The 12,096-nt window shown below is 38.5% G+C and overlaps 1 protein-coding gene across 1 annotated transcript; it reads left to right on the top strand.

Annotated features, from left to right (window-relative positions):
- Positions 1–571: 571 nt before the first annotated feature.
- On the top strand, positions 572–976 carry pmchl (pro-melanin-concentrating hormone, like). The gene has a single exon (XM_053340245.1). It carries the CDS (start codon positions 572–574, stop codon positions 974–976), a length of 405 nt encoding a protein of 134 aa, XP_053196220.1.
- Positions 977–12,096: the final 11,120 nt, after the last annotated feature.

Here is a 12,096-nt window from a genome sequence, read left to right as displayed (position 1 = left end):
AACTTCACTTTATTTTTCACACGTCGACAAGGAGCTGCCACGAACACACAAACCCTTCAGGAATCATTTTTGTTTGGTTTTCTGCTCTAATCCAAGGTTAAATCCGTTATTGAACATTTTTGGAACAATGTGAGTGGACAGCTTTCGTCACACAGTATCTAACACCACAAAGAGCTTCACGGGTGGGTAATCCACTCTCGTTGTTTTAAAGGGCAGTAATATTGGATTAATGTTGTTCTTGCTGTTACCTGTTCAAAGAATTCCCACTGTTTCATCGTCAAGGGTGTATTTCAGCCATCATGATCAGGATGATTTTAATTAAATTTCTGCCGAAACAACACACTTGAACACTGCGAGAGAGCGATTCAACTTCCTTCTAATGCTTTTGGCTCATTTCCGGAGCACAACAGGAGAAGCTGTCATGAAAAACAATACAACGTGGCCAATCCTGCACATCCGAAATGGTATATAAGAGCGTGATACCATCTAGAAGTCAGAACTTGAAGCAAGAGCTCTGAAGAGAAATTCATCCTCAAAGCCAACGCCTTACACCTCCTGGAAGATCTTCACCATGAGGCAGTCACTCATGTCTGTCATCTTTGCTGCAGCACTCTTATTTGAGTGCTATGCGCTGTCAGTGGCGTTACCCATGGGCAAGACTGAAGACACCTCCTTGGAGCAAGATACTTTCACTTCACTGCTGAGTGAAGAGGGGATGGAAAACAGCTTCATCAACGCAGATCTGGCCGCTGCAGGCAAAACCAGAGGACCGAGGGTCATCGTCGTTGCCGATCCAAGTCTGTTGAGGGACCTGCGGGTGCTGCACAACGGACTGTCCCTCAAGCGCAGAGCTGAAGACAACAACCAACTCATCGATCACAGAGAGTCCGGCCAGGACCTGAGCATCCCCATCCTGAAGAGGGACACCATGAGGTGCATGGTGGGACGAGTGTACCGGCCATGCTGGGAAGTCTAGGACAGTATGCTCTGCTTGTCAAGGCGCCGAAATAGAGGTCCACCACCACGTCCTTTCCTGCATCACGCTGAGATGTAACATAATTCAAAAATCAGTGTATCTGTATTTAAATGATGCAGATATGAAAATAAAAACAGTTGTATTCTGCCTTATATCTTGTGCAAGTTTGGTATCTGTGTCTTCTACTAAAACTGAGATGTTAGAGTTATACTTTCAGATCTTTACATATACAATGGCATAGAAAAACTGGGAGAATGGATAAACTATTGTTTGACATGTAACACCCGCTAAAACCACAAATTGTTGTTTTTACATCTCTGTGGTATTTAGAGGTGCTAGTAGGTTTATTGTTGAACTTTGGACGAGTGAGGCTAGTTGTTTCCCTTTGCCTCAAATGTTTATGCAAAGCTAAGCTTATCGCCTCCTGGCTCCAGCTTCATACTTCACAAAAAGGCATGACAGTGGTATCAATCTTCATCTCAAAGCAAATAAACCAATTTTTCAAAAGCTGACATTAGCATGGGGAACAGAAGCAACAGGAAGAGTAGACGCAAGTGAAATAGTGTGATCTGTTTTCTTCTCTTTAACGTCATGAATTCATGAAGCTAGAGGGCAGATTTCAAAATACATACAAGTTGTGCTCATGTGAAATGTTTCTAAGTATGTTTTCTGCAATAGCTCTTTAAATAGGCTAACTGTAGTAGCTGCAATAACAGGCTGTAGTTTGGCTTCTTCTGGAGGAATATGGTTTAACAAAAACATCTGTGATGGGAGGAGTTGTCTTGATAACCCCCGTGACTTGCAGCAGCTCCCCTTTGTTCTAAAATTACAGACAGATTTTCACATTAGAGTTTTGTGACATCAGATCCTGTACACTGGTAAATGACTACTGATTTAGGCGTGATGGTGGCTGCCTGCCCTGCATAACAGAGGCAAGCTCTTGGGAGAGTGTTTCCGACTGTACAGCAGCTCATCTTCCACAAAAATTGAGCTGTGCATCGTAATAATGCCAGAGCATTAGGCAAAGTGATTTCCTAATCTTTGCAGATGTGTCTTGCACATCTGTGCTCCAATAGAGGCAGGATTTAGAAGGAAATGGCCTTTCAATCAATCAGGATGGGAATTAAACTTCCTGATGGTCAATAAACATCAATTACAGATGGTTTGGGGAGTCCAGATCAGCTTATTAGAGTTGCAGTGGCTCCTGCCCTGCCAAATGAAGCTAATAATGAATCCAAAAATTAGAACAAAGATCTCTTTCTGTGCATTTTTTTAGATCGATGAAACTGTTAATGTTGTAATTTTATTTGTGCTTGTGGAATGGCTATAGGAATGGAATGACGGTGTGTTGGTCCAGACTGAAACTGTACGATAGCAACAACATTTTGTACTGACATTCATAGAGTCCTAATGATTTTGTTTATACCCTGATGTTTCCCCTCATGCCACCAGCAGGTTCATATTTTTGGCTTTTAGTGAAATATCTTATGGATGGATTGCCATGATGTTTGGTACAGGTATGACTGGTAGTCTTCTACATTTCCTCTGGCACCACTATCAGGTCAACACTGCAGTTTGTAATGATAGCTAATAACCCAACAGCTAATATTCCCAACAGCGTCAGCTGTACTTAGTATTTTTCAATGTAAGAATGTTAGCATGCCTGTATTACCATGGCTGAAGACTTTAATACATATTTCAGACAGCAGACACACGTATGATCCGGGTCTAGTGACGCACGTTGAACCCATTCATATCGGATTGTTGGACTCGGGTCAAACCTGCATCATTGCCTTTCACATAACACATGTTTTCAACATGAGTACACTGCAACATTTCCATCATCACAACCCAGCCAAGCATCACATCTGACGTCAATAAAATTGGACGTTGTTTGTATTCTGAGGAAAGAACACGGTGGGTACAGTCAACAGCGTGAACCGGCTCCAGGCAATCATCTGTTTATCAGGGTTTATTTTCTTTGTGCGACCACCTTATAAAATATCACTGCAACAAGTAATGCTCTATTATCAGTTTCAATGATAAGAGTAGCGTTTTTGCCTTGAGTGACTGTTGGCTGACGTGGGTTGAGGTGGGTTGTTCCACCCAGAAACCACCCACTGTGTCTGTCTAAATGGGGTATTAATCTTCTTACCACCACCAAAAAGGTTTTCCGACCTGTTTATTTGTTGGCATAACATCTTAAAAAAGTGTCTCATAATTCAATGAAATTGCTTCAGTTTGTGGGGTGACACCAAACTGGACCAGCCATGGGATTTTGTGTCAGTAGATTTTGTAATGAAATCAAACGGTAAACTTCTGTTAAATCAATTTTGTAATCAAAAAAGTAATTTCTTTGCAATATATCAAAAATTGAAAAAGGCCTCCAAACATTGTATCTTACACTGTAACACTGCAATACGGTACATATCCTTTCATCCTGTTTCTTCCTTCCCATTATTATTTATGGCATATGAGGTCCAGCTGTGGTCTTGACTAATATTGCTCAATTTGTCATTTCTCTGTGTGGTCCTCATGATACCAGAGATGACTAACCCACAAGTTGCAGTAAAGCACTGTTGGAGCAGAATGATGATCTGGTTGTGTGGGAATTCATGTGTTCGCACTGTGAATTAATGTGTGTAGTCATCCATGTATGTATGTGTGGTCCAGTTGAGACTTGAAAACTTAATTCACCTTTCATGCCAGAAAACACTAGTTACAGTAAAAGTAATAAAGCTAAACAAAAAGCAAACTTAAAATGAAACAAAACAAAGAAATATGTTATTTATTGTTGTGGTTTCGTTGAAGTTGTTCAGCCAGCAATTGGAGAACATTCTTCACAAAATACAGAGTGAGAACAGTGAGTCAGCAGAAAGGAGGATGCCTTTCTGGGAATGTCTGCACCTTTTAGTATTTTGGAGCTTTTGGTTGGAAAAACAATTAAATTGAAATCATCAGCAAATATCCAACATGTGAAATTGAGACAAAATGACTCACACTTTTTAAAGCTGTTACTTTCTGAACTGTTTCATGTCCTGTGTGACAACAGTTTTTGCAAAGAGAATCCTTTAAATATGATAAATGGTACATGACAAATTTTTATGGTTTACCTGAATAGGTAGAACAACATTTAGAAAAACCTTCAACTGTTTTTATCATCTTGGGTACACAGTTGATTTTTAGCCATGTCTGTGGTGTGGCACTAGGGATGGCAGTGTTGGTTGGTCAGTCCATCACTTTGGGTCAGGACATCTCCACAGCTATTTGATGGAGTTTCATGAAATTTTGTACATTCGTGGTTCACAGAATATGAAACTGAATGACTTTGATGATACCCTGACTTTTCCTTTAGTGCCTCAATGAGGTAGACATGTTTTGGAGTAAAATGTTTCAACAACTATTATATGGACTGGAATGAAATCCATCCAATCCATCCATGTTATACACAGGAAGAACTGAAAAAGCTTTGGGAGCAGATGTACTCTGTAATTATCCCTAACTTGCATGATAGGAAATTTTAGTATGCTGAGACACTAAACTGAAAAAATATGCATCTTAGCATTGTCATTTATTTGACTGGACCAAAAACAAACATTGGATCTTAACTTTAGTTGAGTTTGTTTTAGCGTGACTCACAGAGCCGCTAGCATGACTGTAGATTCATAGTCTTATTTTATTGTGGACAAATGGTTTTAACATGTGGACTTAACTAACCCTGATTAATCATAAAGGGTAATTAATGAGTCATAATTCCTGAAAGATTTACTGATGTAGTGTTAGGAATGTGGTATTATGCAAAGTAATGGTTGCTTAAAAATAGAAAAACCTACTGCAGGGTGTATTTTCCTGTTTGACATCCGTGCTTCACACACTTTGCCATAAAGTCCTTGACTTTGAATGCAATGCCTTGCCCTTTAAAATTATGACAAATTACAAGGAGAGCTATTTGGCATTTACATACCTCATAAGAGTATGCAATTCAGATAATCGTTTAATGGGAAGGTGTTTTGTTTTACAGATAACTGTGGGGAGCAACATCTGGAAACTGTTAGTCAAGAGGCTGTGCAACTTTTTTAAATCAGCCGTTGGTTATATGTGGTTTTTAATTTAACGTACCATGAATGTTATTGGTCTGACAAATCTCTTAATACTTCCCTGAGATCGTTCTCAAGAGTTTTTCATATGACACAAGAGCATACTTCATTCAGATCCTGTGTTAATATGGCGCCCCCCTCTCAAAGAACAGATAAGGACCACATCATTGTGCTTGTGGACTATTTCTGTGGGTGAGTGAATACAATTCTGTAACACAGTCATAGAAAGTTGCAGTTTTTTTTTAAATTGCTAATACACATTTAATTATGCTTCATTTCCCAAACACATATGTGCACATTCATCTTCACAAACTTCAAACATACATGTGAGAACCAAACACTCCATTCAAAACCATGTCTTCTTACATTTAAACCAAACTTTGCCTTCGAACAACACACAAAAGTCACTACATACACATATACAATACAAAATACTCATTACACACTGGTGAGGTCAATAAAAACACTACTGTAAAAACCTATTACTGTAATGCATAAAAGCAACATTTACATGTATACTGTGGTTAATTATGTAAACTGAAATTGAGTGAAAAAGTAAATGTACTGTAAAAATATACAACTGATAAGGAATGTAGAATACAGTAAAATAATATCCATGTATTTGCCAATATAAACCAATGAAAATCATTTATTCCACCTCAGGTCTTTGTGGGTCCATTGTTCCTTATCAAGCGAACTCACCCACGACCCTGTTGTTTATCCATCCTGAGGTTCTGATTGGTGTGTTAACAATTTTGACTCTTATTGTTTCCACCTGGAGAATTGTGTGTTAATTGGTTTCCAGCTGTGATGACTTGACTTTTATGATATTGAATGCCGGTACTTTGTAAATAAGCACAATGGGTGAAAATAGGGGAATACTTTTTATAGTTTTTGGAATAGGGTCCGTCTTTTGGTAGATGGCGTCATGGTTTGGGATGTTTGATTTATAGGCCCAGTTATAGTGTGTAAACCTTTGAGAAAAACTGTAAGATGACCTCTTGCCTAGTAGTGAGAAAATCCAGCTTCTACTGCTATTATGTATTTTAAGTCAGGTAATATAGCAGTTAAGCTAATCTGCTATGACTTGCATTAGGTAGCAAGCCAGTCATTAGCATTAGCATCAGCATTACAAACATGTATGAGCACCCAATGACAAGTGCAAATACAATGTATTACATAAGTTACATCAGTTAACCATAATGGCTGGCTAGTCATTGAGCCAAGACAGTTAATTAGCAAAATATGTAAGCATGTCATCGTTCAACATCATCATTGTACCTAAAATATTCCATTAGTAAAATACTTTTATTATATTGACTGCAAATATACTGTAGAATTGCAGCATTAGCCATCTTACATTTAGCCAGTCTGACCAGGAATCACTGTGGGTAGTAGCAGTGACGGACTGGGATAAAAAAACGGCCCTGGCATTTGCACCCACAAGCGGCCCAACTCGCAGATGCAGACCCAACGCACGGAAAGAGAAGCATTTTTGATAGCCCCAATGATGGTGCAGATAAACTCCCATACTTTCAACAACTGCATAAGAAAATTGTCATATCAATGCACAAATAAACCATTATGAATAGATTGTTAGAGCCAGCCGCTCCATAATAAAAACATTTGTCTTACCGTCATGCAGTTAACAAATTGCGAAGGAGCCTGCTCTTTTCCGCAACAAAAAAATTAATCCAATTTGGCGCATTTTTCACCCTCAAACAGCAGCGCTTTCTTGATCTTGTCTCTCTTTTTCTCCGCTCCCCCTTTCTGTCGCTTAGTGCCTCTATTCATTTTTTCTAACCAGTTAATCGTATAATCACCACCACAACCAATCTACTGAATGACTTGACCACCATTAGTCCAACTTCCAACACACAAATGCGCAGACGCGATTTACTACACTTTTTTACTTTTTTACGCGATTTACTACACTGCCATGAAATTCCCAGAAGGCATTGCTTCATTTTAATTTTCTCAAACAATCAAATACAAAATACCAGTAGATTTGTTTTATTTCAAACCATGAACATTTTTTAAAATCCTAACAAGAAATTTCCCTTCAAAAGTAAAGCAGGCTGATGTAAAACTTGAAATACACCATGACTATGATGTATACAGGTATGTGTGGTATAAATACCAATCAGGTCAACGGTGTCAAGTACTGCATGCAAAATCATAAGAGATATGAAACCTAGGAGCGCGTTGGGAACTTGTTTAGCATGCTAGAGAGAGTGGACCGCGTCAGTGCCACTAGGGGCCGCTGTGATCTATTTGGCGTGCTCGGCCGGTCTAGACCTCTGCGCGGCCGTTCTGGCATCTGCCTAATTGCCAGACCGCCCAGTCCGTCCCTGCACCGGCCCAAATAGCACGTCGGCCCACCGGGCATTTGCCCGGTATGCCAGATTACCAGTCCGTGCCTGGGTAGTAGCTACTAGTCAATGTCCTGCATTGTGTATGTGTTTAGGTTTAGGCAACTGAAACTCATTTTATCACCCCATGGTAGGAAAAGATTATGGTTTTAGTTAAATAATAAAAAGTGTCCTTTGTATTTTTTGTTTGTAGATAAGTTCAGCATTACCATTTTGCAACTTTACAGACTTATGTCGATAAGGAAAAACATAATTAGGCAGCACTATTCTTTTTCAGAACATATTTTTAAGTGAAAGCTTTACTTTAATGTATGTTGAAATTGCAGATTCTAGTTTATTGAAACCTTGAGTTTAAGCTCCCACCTGAAAACAATTGTTGCAACTGTTCTCTTGGCTTCTGGCCTGAAAAAATATCCTTAAATAACAATACCTGCAGTTAAACTGATAAAAATGTAAGAAAGTAAACTTGACAGTCATCCTCTACCTATTACATAACCACAGCAAAAGCCTTTATTGAGGTCATTAATTATTTCCCATTTTTGTATTACACTTCATAATAAACGCTTGGCCCATAACGGCAACCGTTAATCGAGGGATTAAAAGGCACTTTGTATCCTCTGCAGGGAGGCATTGTAAGGCTTGCTTGCCTTGCCTGTCGTTTCTTCCGGAAGAATAGCCCTATTAATAGCTGAGGAACAGCAGGAGAAAGGTTAGCTATCCATTGAAACTGTCTTGGACTTCATTATCAAAGGTTTGGAAAGCACAGCCCCGCTGTCTGCCTCATGCTACATGCTACTCACTCAGCTTCTACCTGTAATAATTCCATTTAGGACGATAAGGATCTTAAGAAGCCTCTGGACAGATGAATGTGAATGGGGATTTAATGAACGTTGCTTCTCGAGTTTGAATTATTGCAGTTTTTGGGGGACAATAAATGCACAGAAACCAAACTGCAGCGACTGCAGAAATATACTCAGAGTGTGGAATACATTATCATATTGGGTAGTTGCAAGACAAGATACAGGGAAGGCTAAACAGTATCAATTGGATGTGAACTTTGCATGTCATTAATACATCAGGATTCAAACAGGTGAGCATTATATGACATGTTATGAGATGTAGGCATGGTTACAGCGAGGTAATGTATATTCAGTGTCACAACAGAGAAATTAGAGTGTAATCAAAGTGCTGCAAGATGGCACCAAAAACCACTTAGACTAAGTGTTGATTTGATGGAAGCCAGAACATTTTCCACCAACGCTGAATGGAGGATGGATATTGTCAAGTGTCTCTTTGTCTGGTTTACACTGTCGTTTATCTTACACACTAGTCCACAAACCTAAACCAAAGCAATGTTTGTGTAGGCACAAAGGATTGAGTTTGAAGCCAGATGGATCTATATATATGTGAAAAAATTATGACTAAACATTTATTGACTTATTATTTGTATCATTGTGAAGTCATTTAACTATTGTGCCGCCGTGTTTATTAAATGTATTATATCATGTTTCTACTACAGAGAAAGTATTTTGTTGTTTATATTTTTCAAATTGTATTACTTTTCTTATTGTATATGTGTTCTGTAAAAACGTTTTTTCTTATGTGCGTAAATGATTAGATCCATATCTCATGCTCACAAGTTAATAATACAGAAGATAAATATATCATTTTGAATGTCAGCACCATCTTTCTCAGTTTGATCATTTCCTGCTGTGGCTCTCTGAAAGCAGAATTAGTGGTATTGTACCATCACAGAGGAGAGCAGGGATGGTTTTAACATGCTAATGTTTTGGACAGAGTAAAACTACTCAAAGTTGTGGCAGCGCAGACCTGCAATTGTCTGGAATGGCTGAAACAGCTGACACAGTGAAAGGAGGTGAACACATGAAGGCTAATTATAGCAGGAAAAGGAGTCATCTGTGTATGGTTTCTCCACATTTTTTGTTTGTTCAACAGCGCTCGTTTTGCACAGTTTACAGCAAATGGGTTTCACCCTCAATGGGGTACCTTGGGGGAAAAAAAGAACATCTGGAACCCATTTTTGGCAAAGTGATTATTCTGTCTGGGCTGTCAAGATAAAAATCACAGCATTGTTTTAACAAATGGCAACTACAGCATTTTTTTACTCATGAGATATTATGTCTAGTTTAAATTGAAACTGAACAAAACTGAGTGCCACATCTCATACTGGCACATAAGACATTTTCTTCAGTTAAGTCCTGGTTACCTATTTATATAAAGATGCATTATGCAATTTGTGAGGATGCATAATAAAGATTCCATGAAATGGTGCCATTACTTCCTTGATATGAAGCAACTAATATGACAAAAGTTATCCAGGTCATGTAGTCATCAATGGCAATGCATCTTTAAAAGTCACAAACAAATAAATAAACAAGTTATTATCAATAAAAATTGCCTGTTTGCATGTCTAGTAAGAACAGAGAAACATAAGCATCCTATCTTAATGCAGGTGCTTCCTTGAGTCGCTGCACCAGCATCGGTAAAGCCATCAGAGCAAAAGCAGCCTTTCCTTCCCAAAACTGAACACTTCCTTTATGTGTTTCAGGGAGGGGTCGTGACCTTTAAGTGACTTGAAGAATGTGGAACATCTGTGCTGTGGAAATGTCCAGAATTGCTCGAGGCAACAGGAATTAATGGAGGAAGTTTTGAGTTTGCAAATAAACTCTGATGCAAAACAGAAAAAATTGAAGCTTGATAAAATATAATGAAAATACACCAAAACAATAAAAATAAGAACGCCATTCTCTAATTTGAAGCTTGATGAACTTACTGTTGAAGCAAAGATATACCGTTATCTTCATATGTATGGACTAATTCATATCCATGATACTGAGACACAACCATCTCTTTGAAATTCAATATTGTATTAATCCCCATATTGTTACTTTGAAGATGTTAAAACTCATGAAAATTCATGGAAATAATTGCTGACAGCGTCACGCTTAAATATTATGTGTGATTATAATGCTAATAGGGTTCAATCTTGGCTCAATCGCAGTTGCCCTTTGATATATGCAATAGGTCACAGTGGAAAACTGTGGTCTTCTAAGTATTTTCCTCTGCCATGCTTTATTGATCCCCAAGGAGGAAGTTTCCACACTTCCTACCTCCATAGAGGGTGAGAGCGCAGAGGACAGGGGTCAGTTGGAGTGTAGAAGTCAGCCAGAGCGTGAAGATTGGTGCAGGTATTCCAATCTGATTGTAGCCTGTGGTCCAATTTTGCAGCTATTTAAGAAGTTCTGGTCTTACGCTCAATGGCTGTTTTTGTCCGATTAGAGAAAGAGAGAAATATTCTAAACTGCATTGTATTTCCATAAACTTGATGACTAGATGTTGCCTCCTCTTTTCAAAATCTGGTGTTTGTCCCTCCACTTTCAAAATCTTTTTCAAAATATTGTGCCAGCTGTCATATTCTGGCTGAGAATGTGAATTGAGCTGCTGATTGTAAAGTCCTGATATACTCCAAAATATCAGGGCCATGAGTAGCAGACAGAAACAGCCTGCCCACGCAGTTCTATAGTACATTGTGGTGTCTGTGGATGTGACATGTTCCATGTATGTGAACTTAAAAAATTGCACACTGACTGCAACACAAATGCAGAAAGGAAATGTGAGTTGATTGATTAGAAGACAATTCAGTAAAACAGCCCATAATCATATTTTCTGTCTAGACCTGTTGATGTTAGGCTAACATTGACTGATCCAACATCGATACACTCTTACTTAACAAGGTTGTAACGTTACTAACATCTTTCTCAAAGTTCTTGGTTTAAAGTAATTTACAGATCAAACTTTGATGTCTCTCTGATAGCTTTGGAAGCCACCTTCCCTTCCTGAGATCCATGACACAAATGTCAGATACAGTAAATTGTACATCTAGCTCTTTTTCCTTCTGAGGTTAAATGCACATATTGAAACTTGGTTTGAAAATTCAGCTTGTTTAGTATTCATACCATACTTATGAAAACTGCGAAGTCTTAAAAATGTATTGTTACAGTTTTTTCACAATAAACTTCGTTAGTTAACCGTGCACAAATTAGTACACAGTAGACTGAGAAACACAACTTATTTTGTCTATGCTTCCCCCTTTCTTCATTTATCTCATCATGATCTTAACATATATTCATACAATTTAGATAATATACAACTTTGATTCATGCCAAGTTCTATTGAGACTGAATAGATAATGGGCAGATACTGGCATTAATACTTCAAAATGTTATTGTCAGAAATCATTTCAACAGTATATTTGGTCAGATGGTGTCCATATCTTTTTTTCTTTAAGACCTATTTTGGGCTTTTTTGCCTTTATTTAGACAGTCACTAGCAGAGATGCTGATAGGAAACAGGGACAGAGGGGAATCACTTGCAGCATAGGTCCCTGGCTGGATCCGAACAAGGGACGCTGCAATTATGTGGCATGTGCTCTAACCAGTCAACCACCAGGGCGCTCCCAATGTCCATCTTATTTTAAAGTGAACATCTGCCCTTCCATCTGTCTCAAGCCATAAACATTATATTTAGTCTCTGGATTTATTGCATTAAGTGCAGTGACAATGACTGCCTCTATGTGAATGAAACCCAATATTGAAATCTAATTTGGTTTGTCTCAATTCTTTTTCCCCTA

The sequence above is a fragment of the Scomber japonicus genome, chromosome 19 (genome assembly GCF_027409825.1).
Source record: "Scomber japonicus isolate fScoJap1 chromosome 19, fScoJap1.pri, whole genome shotgun sequence".
Classification (NCBI taxonomy): Eukaryota; Metazoa; Chordata; class Actinopteri; order Scombriformes; family Scombridae; genus Scomber; species Scomber japonicus.
Note: the sequence above shows the minus strand (reverse complement) of the source record. Positions and strands in the feature narration are given on the sequence as shown.